Source organism: Mus pahari, chromosome 9 (genome assembly GCF_900095145.1).
Source record: "Mus pahari chromosome 9, PAHARI_EIJ_v1.1, whole genome shotgun sequence".
Classification (NCBI taxonomy): Eukaryota; Metazoa; Chordata; class Mammalia; order Rodentia; family Muridae; genus Mus; species Mus pahari.
Window position 1 is genome coordinate 33,857,568 of NC_034598.1, and position 14,341 is coordinate 33,871,908.

General features: G+C 40.5%; 1 protein-coding gene across 1 annotated transcript in view; it reads left to right on the plus strand.

Moving 5' to 3' along the window:
• Tmem26 (transmembrane protein 26) overlaps positions 1-14,341 on the plus strand; it is a 46,779-nt gene that overhangs the window by 14,930 nt on the left and 17,508 nt on the right. Inside the window, exons 2-4 of the mRNA XM_021205135.2 lie at positions 2,387-2,465; positions 8,240-8,353; positions 12,897-13,117. Of these exons, the coding sequence (XP_021060794.1) occupies positions 2,387-2,465; positions 8,240-8,353; positions 12,897-13,117 (414 nt within the window). The remainder of the gene's footprint in view (positions 1-2,386; positions 2,466-8,239; positions 8,354-12,896; positions 13,118-14,341) is intronic.

Sequence of the window (14,341 nt, forward strand, 5' to 3'; positions counted from 1 at the left end):
TGTCATCATCATCTTCATTTGGTTTTAAAAGGAAAAATCTTACTATGCATCATGAATTGGCTTCACGATTGCAGTCCTCCTGCATCTCAACCTCCAGGGTACTGAGATTACAGGTGTGTATCACTGTGCCCAACTTATTATTTCAAATTATATAGATACATTTCCATTGCCCACTGTACTAGTTTTATTTCCTTTCCTGTGATAGAAAACATCCTGGCGCAAAGGCAACTTAGAGAGGGAAGGCTTCATTTGGTTCCTGATCCCAGGTCACAGTCTGTCATCATGTGGAAGTCAAGACAGGAATTTGATGTTTCGTATGCACAGCCAGAGCACAGAGAGGATAAATGCTTGGGATTTTACATGCTTCATTCATAGCTGTCTTCTCGCTTACATAGTTCAGAGGGCAGGCATAGGGGATGGTGCCGCCCACCTACACACTGAATCTGCCCAACTCAATCTCAGTCAAGAAAAATCTCTCTCACCCATGCCCACAGGCAACCCAATTAGACAATTCCTCTCTATGAATCTATTTCCTGGTGATTCAGGATTGTGAAACTAAGGAGCAGAGGTAGAATTTCTCAATAAGCACCAGGACAAACTGCTGTCCACTGAGCTCTTTCATCCAGCAGATGCTGAGGTATACTGATCCTCACCAGGCCAATGATGCTACTGTGTGCTACCATGGTTTTGCTCCAGATTCATATTCATAAGCAGGGCAGGATTTGTAAATTAAATGATTTGATATAAGTGACTCCTAGTCCAACAAAACTGCTTTTAACATGGGAAGGGAGTTGAGAGGGCTCTTTCAAACATGCATGCTGAGACAAGGCTATGCAAAGACATCACACAAAACTTCTAATGTAGGAGCTGGAATGGGAGAATCACTGAACCCCTGCCACACTGATCCTCTATCACCCTAGAACTCTGAGAAAGTCAACTCCGTTGGCAAAGCCATGCAAATTGACCCTTGGCATGAAGAGTTGATGGTCACCATGCTTGTTGCTGCTGCGTGCATTAGATGAATTACGAGATCGTCAGCTCAAGTCATTTGAACCTGAGTCTGTCTCCATCGGTCCTCTCTTCAGAGCTCCTTCTGAATTTTGAATCAGGAAATAACAAATATTGATGTGATGGTTTGTATATGCTCAGCCCAAGAAGTGGCACTATTAGGAGGTGTGGTCTTTGTTGGAGTAGGTGTGTCACTGTGGGTGTGGGTTATAAGATCCTCATCCTAACTTTCTAGAAGACAGCAGCCTTACAGATGAAGATGTAGAACTCTCAGCTCCTCCTACACTATGCCTGCCTGGATGCTGCCATGTATCCCATCATGATGATAATAGACTGAACCTCTGAACCTGTAAGCCAGCCCCAATTAAAAGTTGTTTTTATTAGGGTTGCCTTGGTCACGGTGTCTGTTCAGAGCAGTAAAACGCTAACTAAGACAATAAAACTACCCTCTCGAAAGTTCCCAAATGTTTAGATTTTTTTCCTTTATTTCTTTCTTTTAATTTTTCAGGGTTAGCACATGCCCAGGAGATGAATGAGCCATTCTCCATCCTTGTCCCCACCATTGGGGTTTTGGGTTTAGCAAAAGGTTATCATCTGAGAGCTCAGAAGTCCACATCGACCATCAGGGAAAAAAATTACTATCAATTTCCTTGAGATTGCAACGTTGAAATAAATCCAGGATTTGCTCTGACTGCAAAATTTGCTTTCTGTAAAACATCTTAAATACCAAATAAGCAGTGTTGTGCCTGAATCTAATTGGTGGTGTCTCAGGATGCTGTATTACAGTCAGCTTTTATTAATTGGATTAGGGATTCGGTGAGAATGGCAGCTGGTAGCAGCTTTGCAGTTACTGTGTGCATCTGTAATCCCTGTGGCAAAAATCATGTAACAATAACTGAGTGACTGTGACTGGACTCCGGCATTTTCTTGGCTTCTTTTAGGTAGGTGTGTGTGTGTGTGTGTGTGTGTGTGTGTGTGTGTGTGTGTGTGTGTGTGTTGTACAAATGAGCTCACATTGTAGGAGCTCATTGTGTAGGGGTCTATGTGCACATGGAGGCAAAGGGCAGACATTGGATACCTTCCACAAGCACTCTTCATTGTCTGAGTTGAGACCGAGTGTTACACTTGCATCTAGAATTTAACCATTCAGCCAGCCTAGCCAGTCAGGTTGCCCACGGGGTGCCCTGTTCCCACCTTCTGCATACAGCGGGTACCCAAGACCTGCTCCAGCTTTTACATGGATTCTTGGGATCTGACATTAGGTTTTCAGGCTGTACGGCAAACACTCTACCTGCCGAGCTATCTCCTCCACCTCTTCCTTAATTGTCTTCCTTGAAATTTTAAAAACAAAAGCTAAAGTCTCTTTCTCTGCCCTCAGGCTTTCTCCGGCCATCTTTGTGTACCTGGTCAACATCATGCCATCCCTGTGGCTCCTTGAAATGCACCATGGAAACCAGGTATTTGTTCCCCAAAAGATGGTGGCTTTGAGCAGCCATCCACTTTCAGAATAAGTCATGATCTGTTTCAGTTATGAGCTTTTCCATGGGGGTTGGAATTATCTAGAATCCAGGAAGTAAGAGGCCAGGGGCAAGAGACAGTGACTCCATATTATTATTATTATTATTATTATTATTATTATTATTTTATAATAAGATAATGAAATAATAGCGATTGCTTCTGGGTTACGATTACTTGACTAACACTTCTTGTCAGTGATTTCTTAGTTTGCTTAGTTTAACATGATTAAAACCCTGACCAAAAGCAACTTGGGGAAGAAAGGGCTTAGGCTGATCACAGTCCATTGAGAGAAACCAAGGTAGAAATTCAGACAAGGCAAGAGCCTGGGGCAGGCACTAAAGCAGAGGCCATGGAGGGATGCTGCTCATTGGCTTGCTCGCCATGTGGCTTGTCCATCCTGATCCAGGACTTTCTATGTGAATAAACCATTAACAAAATACCTCCCAAGCTTTCCAATAGGCCAGTCTGATGGGGCCATTTCCTCAATTGAATTTCTCTCTTCTCAGGTGACCCTAGCTGGTGTCAAGTTGACCAAACTGGAGCAAGCACAGTGATCTTTGTCTGTCATCCACCCTCCTATCCCTACGACACACTATGGTTCATGGGGGAATGTGAACATGATATATTTACCCGTTGACATTTGTACGTACATGTGTGTATGTAGTGGGTGTGTTGGTCTGGTATATGTGCGCATGCATATCTATAACTGTGTTCTTCCTGCAGAAGCTAATGGAAGACACAGGATGCTTTCTGTCACTCTCTTCTGAGTCTCCTCAAGGCAAGACCTGTCCCTGAACTCTGTCAGTAAGCCCCAGTGATTCTCCTGTGTCTGTCTCTCTCCCTGCCTGCTCTGGGGACATGGGATCACGCATCAGAGCTTACCTTTCATATGGTTGTTGAGATTTGCTCCTCATTCTTGGACAGCAAACACTTCTAGTCACTGAGCCATTTCCCTATCTCTGTGAATGTGATTTAAGTCCTGTATCTTTAGCGAATTCCAAGAAGTTATGCTATGAGTCTCACTATGCTAAAGCCTTGTTCTAGCATCATTTGAGAAGATATTTCTAAAAGCAAAACTGGAACTAGATTAAACAGAACACTTTTAGCTGTGCCCACATGAATGGATCCAAACTTCTAGGGACCATTGAAAACACAGGGAGAGGGGATTCCAGGAGACCAGCTTTTGGAGCTTGTTGAGACACAGTAAAACAGAAATCTCTAGGTTGGGAGAGAGCTCACCAGCTGTTTGGAGTTCCTGATGCTCTTGCAGAGGACTAGAGTCCAGATCCCAGCATCTGGGAACATCTGAACACCTGGGTGTAAGAAATCCCAGGTCTCTAATGGCCTCTTTGGACCTCAACCAGCACCAGCATGCAAGAGTGTGCTCGCGCGCGCGTACACACACACACACACACACACACACACACACACACACACACACTTAAAAACAAAAATACGATGGAACATTCTTCTAGAGCCCTGATATTAAATGTAAGGAAGTAATATTATGAAGCCCATCACAGGGAAAGGGATCCATATATCCAACAACATAGGACCATGGCTTCCAATCCAATCCCATTTGTAAAGCAACTCCCATCATTCAGGTTTGTTTGTTTCCTTGAGTCACAGTGTAGCCTGGTATTTGCTATATACCCCAGGCTGGCTCTGAACTTGTAGTAATCCTCCTGCTTCACCTTCCAGAGTTCAGACATTCCCCAGCATACATGGCTTATATCACATTTTAGACATTGACCTGCATCCCCCAGGGACTTGTCTGGCTCACGGGCTCAAGACTAAGCCTGTCCTTTGCTTTGTTAAATCTCCTGCACAAGCCTAGGGGGCTTCATTGATAAAATGCTTTAGGCAAGATCTGCTCCAAATTGACCTTGCATAGATTTCTTCGTTACAACTGTTTTTTTACATCTGGGTCGAGTCTCCGGTTTATATGTAACTTCATCTAAAAAGGCTTCTTCCTTCAAACTTGAGGCACACGGAGAGCAATTTACCTTTGTGGATCCCTTTCGAAGAAGCTCCCAAACAAACATCAATCCTTAAGCCATGAAGGAAACATTTCTCCTCCTCAGAGCTCTTGCTGAAACTCATTAAAGTCTGAGGCAGCCTCCACGTCTGCATTAAAGAATGTTTGTAGCCATAGATTGGTTGATTCAAGTCACCATGTGTTTGATAAAAAGACCACAAAGAGCCAAAGGACCACTTGAGTCTTCTTTAAGGACTATGACAATTAGCCGTGGTGATTTGAATCAATTTCCTCTCTAACAGATCCAATCTTACAACATGGCCATCATCCACAACAACAATTCATTTCTCTCAAATGCTTTCATAATATAAATGTATTACATAACTAATTGCTACACAGGTCAAATCTCATTACAACCAATAGCATGCAACCAAAACCTCACTTTTTAATAATGATGATGATGATGATGATGATGATGATAGTAATAATATTTTTGAGCCACAGGCATAATGTCTGTGATTTTCATACTACAAAAGAAGTCAAACCTTTATTGTTGGAATTTGACACTGAACATTAAAATGAATGTCCAGATACTGAAGCAGGAAGCGCAAGCAGAGACAGAAGTCAAAAAAGAGAGAGATGAGAATATTGGGATTATCTTTAAAGAAATAAGTGGTATTGCATAACTGAAGGAGATGCAGAAATCCACTCTGTCCTTTCATGATAATCACTTTTGTTGCATAGGACCTGATATTTCAGAGAGTTATAAATTAGATTTTCTTACTAGATTTAAGGACCCCACTCATTAAGCCAGGGGCAGCCATTTATGTTTTATAGAAAAAAAACCCTAGGGCTTAGAAGGCTCAAATTCAGAACCAACACATGATCCAGAAGAATACACTCTCTTAAGTTTCTGAGGAGCTTTCTTAAGAATCATCTGATTTTTTGCACGCTGGATAGAGTCATTTACTTTTCATTGATAGAACCAGAAAGATGAGCTGGGCTGTGGTGGTACACGCCTTTAATCCCAGTACTTGGGAGGCAGAGACAGGCAGATTTCTGTGTTCGAGGCCAGCCTGGTCTACAAAGTAAGTTCCAGGACAGCCAGGGCTACACAGAGAAACCCTGTCTTGAAAAAAGCAAAAACAAAAACAAAAACAAAAAACAAAAAACAAAACAAAACAAAAAACAAAAACAAAAACAAAAAACAAAACAAAAAGAACCAGAAAGATGGAGCCATGACTAAGAACATGCTCTGCCCTTGCAGAAAACCCAAGTTCGACTCCTGCCACCCACTGGACCCACACCTTCCTGTAACGCCAGCTCGAGGAAATCTGATACCCTTTCTGACCTCTTCAGTCACCGGCAGGCATATGACATAAAAGTGCAGAGAGACATACACATATGCATAGTTAAAATAAAATGGAAATCTTAATTTCCACTACTCCCCATTCATTTACATTCCAGTTATTCAAGATGACCAGTCTCATACCTTCATTCCCAACATGATATCATCTACACAAATGTTAACGAAACCGTCCTGAGGATCGCAATTCTAACCCTGTGTGAGCTCTTCTTCTGACAGAACACACTGAAAATGATAGAAAGAGCCTGTGACGTCCTTGTTATGTTTGAGCTGAAAGGATACATTAGGCTTTAATGACATAGCCATAAATACATAACATTCTGGTACTACAATGACCTTCATAAAATCCCTTGTATGATGATCACTGAAATGACAGGCCCAAAAGCAGAAGAAGTCAAGTTAGGGTTAAGGACTCAAACCTGTATGTGTGGTGGCCTTAATGTTGTGAAAAGGAAGGTTCGGTTAGTCTAAAATGGAATAGCAGGAGAGCAGAGGGGCTTAGTTACCATGATGTTCATGAAAAGTCCCTTGCTGCCAAATTAGAAAGCACTGCACTCAGGGGTGACATTTCCCATAAATAACAAAGTGTCTGTGGAGTTTTAGCGATAAAGGGGTCAGATCCTATCATCTCACCAGTTTTAATATACAGTATAGTTTCATGCCTATACAAAGGTGATCCCATTTTGCTTCTAGTGACAGCAATGTACTTAAGCTCACAAAGGTAAACTGTAAATGATGATTTGGGGTCTGGACAAAAGATTAAGTGTTTTGTCACCATTACCCCCTCTTGAAATCTTAGTGGCATGAATGTATACATGTGTGTACACATACGTGTGCATACACAACAAATACACATAAGCATAGTCACACAAATCCACACACATGCACATATGTGCACATAAACATACACACACATATAGGCATCCACATATGCTACACACATGAACATACATGCACATGCAATTGTGCACACACATATAAACACATGCACACACATGCGCATCCACACACATACTGACTTGCACTTTCACTTGCGTATACGCACATCCATATATACATGCACACCCTACATGAATGTACACACATAGTGTGCATGCTCCTAGTTACTTGTGATACGTGCAAACACAATTCACTTGGGCTCAGAGCAGAAAATCATGGCTTTTTGGCAGATTTGTTTTTGTCTATTTATCAAATGGTTTACAGAATAAATAAATGGCATGGTATCAAGAATAATTAAAAAAATCAATTCTTATGGTTTGAGCTCTTTTTGTTCCTCAATAGATTCTCTTAAGTAATATGTAGTCATGGAGTGTGGTAGTGATGGTGATGGCTGAGGTAATGTGGTGGTGGCGGTTGTGGTGATGATAGTTGGTGGTGGTAACTCTCTTCCTCTGTCTGTCTGAATGTCTGTCTGTCTCTGTGTGTGCTCTTTCTCTGTCTCTTTCTCTTTATCACTGTCTCTCTGTTTCTCTATGTGTCTCTGTCTCTGTCTCTTTCTCTTCCTGTGTGTGTATGTGTGCGTGTGCATGTGTGCATGTGTGCGTATGTGTGTGTGTGCATGTGTGCGTGTGTGTACGTGTGTGTGTGTGTGTGTGTGTGTGTGTGTGTGTGTGTAAAACATTTCAGCACTCCAGACGCTTAGAAAGAATCACGCACTCCCTAAAGCAGGTCGGCAAAGTATGTTCCCACAATGTTTATTTTGTCAAGTGTTGTCTCTTTGTTTTCTTATAAATTTTTCCACATCTTATTTATCTGTTTCCCAGTATCTGTCTAGATCAAATTACAAAAGGTTTGTTTGCAGATAATCACATACAAAAATGAAGAAAGGAAAAAAAGAAATCATCTTCTAGGTCAATTCTCAAATTTCCCACAACCTTCAGTTGGCTTCTATGGCAACACTGGTGTCTGGGACACGAGACATGCTGACCTTTTGTTTGTGCCAGTGTCTGGCCTGATGGGCAAAAAGTGATTGGATTATTTATTTAACTGGAATGGTATTTTTAGAAATAGAGTGTTCTTGGTAGGAAACAAACTCCTAAAATAAATGCTTTGACAGGCTTGTATGTATTCTCAAGAGTTTGTAGCACAAATGTTCCAACAAAGGTTCAAGAAAGGGACCCCAATTACTAACCAACAGATTTTACAGCTTTTTAAGATGGCTCAGAATCTGTATCCTCCTATGCAACAGGATAGAGAGACAGCCAATGGGCATTCACCCCGGGTGTCTTCCACCTCAGATTCTGGTACCAGGCAATGATAACGCATGCGTCTCTCCCTGTTTCCCATCCGTATAATCTCTTGCATGCAGTGAAACTGCTTCGCTGCTCCTTTGTTGCGATGGTTTTTGAATACCGGCTCTCAATTCTTAGTATTGCAGCTCCCAGTCTGAGAGAACGGCACAGAACTTCAGCAGAAGAGGAGATGTCAATCAAACCCTGTCATCCCACAGAGCCGCCAACGGAATGGGGAATATCCTTGAACTGGTGAGAGATGTCTCCACCATTTATAGAAAGTTTCCTAAAGTTGCCCAAGTTTGGGGGACAAGAATTGCAAAAAAAAAAAAAAAAGTATGTATTAAGTTCATTAAACCCATACCACCCTCATCAGGTGATGTACTTTACATTAATGAACTTATGAAACTGGGAACATGCTCTCAACATGTGTGTAGAAACATAAACTAAAAAGGGATTATAGCCTACTAACTTATACAAATTTATATGCTCCAATTATATGTCTATATTTTTAATTATTGCTGTGTATAATAGCACACATCACTCATTCACACACAACCTCCCTTCTTATCACATCTGGTACCTTGATGATTTGTTAGTTGATCATCTGTATAGATTTTGAAGCAGGGTATCACATAAGTTGGCTAAGATATCACTATATTGCTGATAATGACCTTGAACTTCTTTTTTGTTGTTGTTGTTGTTTTTTTTTTTTTTCAAGACGGGGTTTCTCTGTATAACCCTGGCTATCCTGGAACTCACTTTGTAGACCAGGCTGGCCTTGAACTCAGAAATCCGCCTACCTCTGCCTCCCGAGTGATGGGATTAAAGGTGTGCGCCACCACGCCTGGCTGACCTTGAACTTCTAATCTTCCTACCTCCACCCCCGACATGCTAGGATTATAGGCACGTACCTCCACATCAGGTGTATGTGGTGCTGAGGATCAAACCCAGGGCTTCATGCATACTAGGCCCCATACCAACTGAGCTAGATCCACAGTGCCAGTGCTTCTAACCAAAAATTGATAAACCTACATGGATATCTCATTGTCACTAAGTGTCATAATTTACATTAGGGTTCACTGTGGGTATTGTGTATTCTATGGGTTTAGAACATGTATTATAGTCTATCTATCTATCATCTATCTATTTAACATCTATCTATCTATTATCTATCTATTTAACATCTATCTATCTATCATCTATCTCTATCTATCTATCATCTATCTAACATCTATCTATCATCTCCATCTATCTATCTATCTATCTATCTATCTATCTATCTATCTATCCATCTATCTATCTATCTATCATCTATCTATCATCTATAGTATCTATCCAAAGTGTGTGCTTGCCTGTTAATGAACCTGTTTTCTACCCTCCCCAATCATTTTTAATAAAAGAACCCCCTTCTCCTTCCTTCCCCCTCTCCTTCTTTCTCTCCATCTCCAGCTATCTCAGAGGTTCTCAACTTGTGTGTCGAGACCCATTTTGGGGTTAAACAAGCTTTTCACAGGGGGCTTCAAAGACCATTGGGAAGTACAGAGATTTACAACATGGTTAGTAGCAGTAGCAAAGTTGCAGGTATAAAATAGCAACAAAAATAATTTTACAGTTGGGGCTGATCACAACATGAAGAACTGCATTAAAGGCTCCTCTTCGGGTCTCTTGCCTTTTACAGAGTAGGATATTTTAATTTTAGTGAAGCTCAGCTTACTAATTCTTTCTTGGATCCTTGCTTGGATACCGTATCTAAAACTACCACCACCACACCCATCATGCTGACGTTCCCTGACCTGAGCACTTGACAGCTTTACAGCATTTTATGTTGAGTTCTTTGAATTTTAGGAAGAGTGCAAGTTTTATAGTGCCACACAATCTATTTATTTATTTATTTATTTATTTATTTATTTACTCATTCATTTATTCATTTACTTGCCTGCATGTGGATGCCTAATTATTTTAGCACCATTTTTTAAAAAAATTATCTTACCTCCACTGAAATACATCTGCTAATATATTAAAAATTACCTGTGGGTTTGTGGGGTCTGTTTCTGGGTTCTCTGTTCTGGCCCACGGTTCTATTCATCTACACCTTTTACCCAACGTGTATTATCTATGCAATAGCAGCAGTAATCCCTAACAGGCACATGGCATTGGGGCTCCAGCTTTGTTCTGCTTTAATGCTGTGTGAGCTAGTTTGGATATTTCACCTCTCCACGTAAACGCTAGACTCAGTTCTTCACTCACCAAACTTGATGGCATTACAGTTGAGCCGAATACATGTCAAGTCATGGACCACTGGCATGTTGACAATGTTGAGTCTCTATATCCATGAACAAAAGACCTCTCTCCAGTTAGTCCATCTTTGATTTTAGCCTTCAAGAACTGTGCACATAGCTAAGAGCTGGAGCATATGCCTCATAGACGCAAGGCCCCATGTTTAATTCCCATAAAGTAGAGACTGATTTAACTCCTCAGCATTTAGTATTTTTTATCATACATGTGTGTGTATCTGATGTGTGTATAAATATACACATATATACAAATATATACATACATATACACATATATATAAACATATGTGTGTGTACATATAAGCTCATATATGCATTTTAACAGAGGTGTATATATAACATGTATGCACATTAACGTTTTGTTAGACTCATAAACAAGTACTTTATTTTCCACAGTGACAATGTAAGTGATACTGAATTTTAACCCCAATATCTATTTCTTTACCAGTGTATAGGAAGAAGATTGACTCTTGAATATCAAATTTTACTCTACAATTTGTTCATTAGATCTGAAAAACTTTTTTATTCTCCCCCCCACCCACCCACTAAGTCTTCAGGACTTTCTACATATAAAAATATGTCTGAACAAAGGCAGTTTTATTTCTTTTATTCCAATGAGCACAACTTTCCTTTCCTATAAAATATATATTGTCTAGCTATATAATATTACTATAATAGAAAAGGATGCCGGGCGTGGTGGTGCACGCCTTTAATCCCAGCACTCAGGAGGCAGAGGCAGGTGGATTTCTGAGTTCAAGGCCAGCCTGGTCTACAAAGTGAGTTCCAGGACAGCCAGGGCTACACAGAGAAACCCTGTCTCGAAAAACAAAAAACAAAACAAAACAAAACAAAACAAAAAAAAAGAAAGAAAAAGAAAAGGATATTTTCCAAAATAAAGTGATAGGGTGGCTCTTTTTCCTCACTTGTCTTATATTTATAGTTGATAATGATCACTTTGAAAACAGTTTGCAGAAGGGACTCAAAACAAAGAGAAGTTTCTACCAACGAAGGGTGTTTTCTAAAATGAGTTCTAGAGTAGAATAAAGCGATCCACACGTTATTATCCAAGTTTCAGTTAGAACTTACCTGAGTCACAGTGGCCAAGTCACTCGGAGTTTTATCTTAACCGAAACTATCATATTTATCATGATAATGTGTTGCCCCTGGGAGTTAAATGTGTTGTTCACACATGTGAAGTAAAACATGTGAAGCCACATGGGAGATATGTCAAGAAGAAAGTGACAAAAAATTAACAATTCTCGATCTTCCTGTGTGGATTGATCAGCTTTAGGTCACTTCTTTTGCTTTGTCATTGTGTATTTGGTATGAGAACTGATCCAAATGTCAATTTTGTCCATCGTAACTAGGTGGCTTGGATAGATCACCTGGAGCCATTATCATGTCTACTTGAGTCGTAGATATTGTAGTCGTTAAATATTTCAGTCTAAGCCAATAGTAGCATATTTTAAAATTTACTTAGAAGTTAAAAGGGAAGGATATTTCCTCCCTCCGGGATATACTATGGGGTCTAACATTTTGTCAAACCTAAGAGTAAAGGCAGGCTATTTTTTTTTCTTGCTCTATTATGGATTATTGAATAGAATGCTAATTATTCAGCGTAAAGACCCCAATGGAGGAGCTAGAGAAATTTCCCAAGGAACTGAAGGGGTCTCCAACCCTATAGGTGGAACAACAATATGAACTAATCAGTACCCCCAGAGCTCGAGTCTCTAGCTGCATATATAGCAGAAGATGGCCTAGTCAGCCATCGTTGGGAAGAGATGCCCCTTGGTCTTGCAAACTTTATATGCCCCATACAGGGGAACGCCAGGGCCAGGAAGTGGGAGTGAGTGGGCAGGGGAGCAGGGTCAGGGGGGAGGAGGGTATATGGGACATTTGGGATAGCATTTGAAATGTAAATGAAGAAAATATTTAATAAAATAATTTTTAAAAAGTCAAAAAAAGGAATATTACAATTATTATTCTCTTCCACTGAGTAAACAGAAGGGCACTATTTTTTTCTAATTAAATTTTATGGCAGCAATGGACAAAAGGAAGATTGTAAAAATTCCAATGTTAATAAATTCAGATTTTTAAATCAATAAAAGAAAAATAGTGGATTGTTTTTATAATTTTAATATGGAACTTATCAAACTTTGTTTTGCGTCATACTTTATTATGGACTGTAGTAAAACACCCAATGATCTTTAAAACATTATTAAATTGCTTCTTTAAATATCACAAGGCATCATCGTATTAGCCATGTAAGGTTCAAATTAATCACATGTTGAGTAATTCTTGCTTTAAAAACCCCATTGTATTTCTTTTGTAGCGTGTTCAGCTAAAAGGAGCGTCGTGTCATTTTCCTTAGTTATCTAAGAATGACTCTTGGAAAATGTTGACAAAAACACACTGTTGACCGGGAGCTGAAAACCATGTTGAAGTAGATAATCATTTACACACTGACAGTTCCTGAACCTGATGTCTCTGTTCAATAGGCCAGGGGCTTTGTCGACAACTTATCCATGGTATGTGAACCGGTCTGGACCTTAGGACTCCACCAAACACTTCTGCTAATATTAATCATTGGACGGTGGCTTCTCCCCATTGGGGGCACCATCACTAGAGACCAACTCTCAGAACTTCTTCTGATGTTTGTGGGGACGGCGGCCGACATACTGGAGTTCACTACTGAGACTCTGAAGGAAAATAATGTCAGGTAAGATCCTGATCCAATGTCAGCACCACACACTTGGCTCACTATTCTGATATTTATCCCGCGCCTGGCTCGTTGTCCCATTGTCTGTACATGGCATACGTAAGGCTTTTAAAGGCAGCTTTATGTCAGGGATCGAGGGAGGACTTATTTAGTGAATTGTTTCCTATGCAAGCCGCAGGAACTGAGTTTGGAGCCACAATTCCCATGTAAGCACCAGGCATTGTGTGGTGTGTGTGTGTCAAGGATCACAGCGGTGGAGATGTGAGGACAGGAGAATTTCTAGGGCTCGCTGGAAGGCCGTTCAAGCCAAATAGGGAAACTCCATGTTCAGTGAGAGTAAGGTGGGGCTGATAGATTAAAAACACCTCACATCAAATGTCTGGACTCCATGTGCACTTAAACACATGTGCAGACACATCAATACACATAAGAACATGCATGAACATGCATTCATATATACACCACATGTACTCTATCTATCTATCTATCTGTCTGTCTGTCTGTCTATCTGTCTGTCTATGTATCTATGTATCTATGTATCTACCTATATCTCTATATCTCTATATATCTATAATCTACACACACACACACATACACACACACACACCGGCCAATCTTTATAGTAAAAAGGAAAATTCAGGAAGGAGGTTCGGTCCGAGAACGAGACAGGATATACCCCCAGGATAGAACAGAAAACTGCCGTATAGTTACACTCTAAGTCTAGGAGGGTCATGGTGGAACCACAGCGACTACGGCTCTCTGGAGACCACCTCTGGTATCTCTTTCCTCTTCAACCAAGTGTCGGCAGTACAGCCCATGCCATTATTTTCCCCGAGATCACCTAGCTCCAAGAGCCATAGAGACACCGTCCCTTTCTCCAGCTGAAGAATTTCCATTTCCCGGTGAGAAGGAGAACTGAGCCGATGAAGTTTTACTGTACAGAATTTTATTTTTAGTCAGTTTTGTTCAAAGCGCCCAAAGGCTTTCTGGTGGAGATGCCTATAAATTAAAACTTATTGAGTTGGTACTTTTATTTTTGCCACCAGCAAGCAAACTCGGAATCCGTGATCACATCTGTTTATGGAACTGCTTTCTTCCCATTAGGGATTTGAGACTCCGTGCCTGAATGTACTTTAAGCTTGGGTTGTTTTGTATGATGCTATAAAAATAAATTGGAATGAGGCTGGCTTTTAATGCTACGGTTTACTTTATTCCACTCTCCTC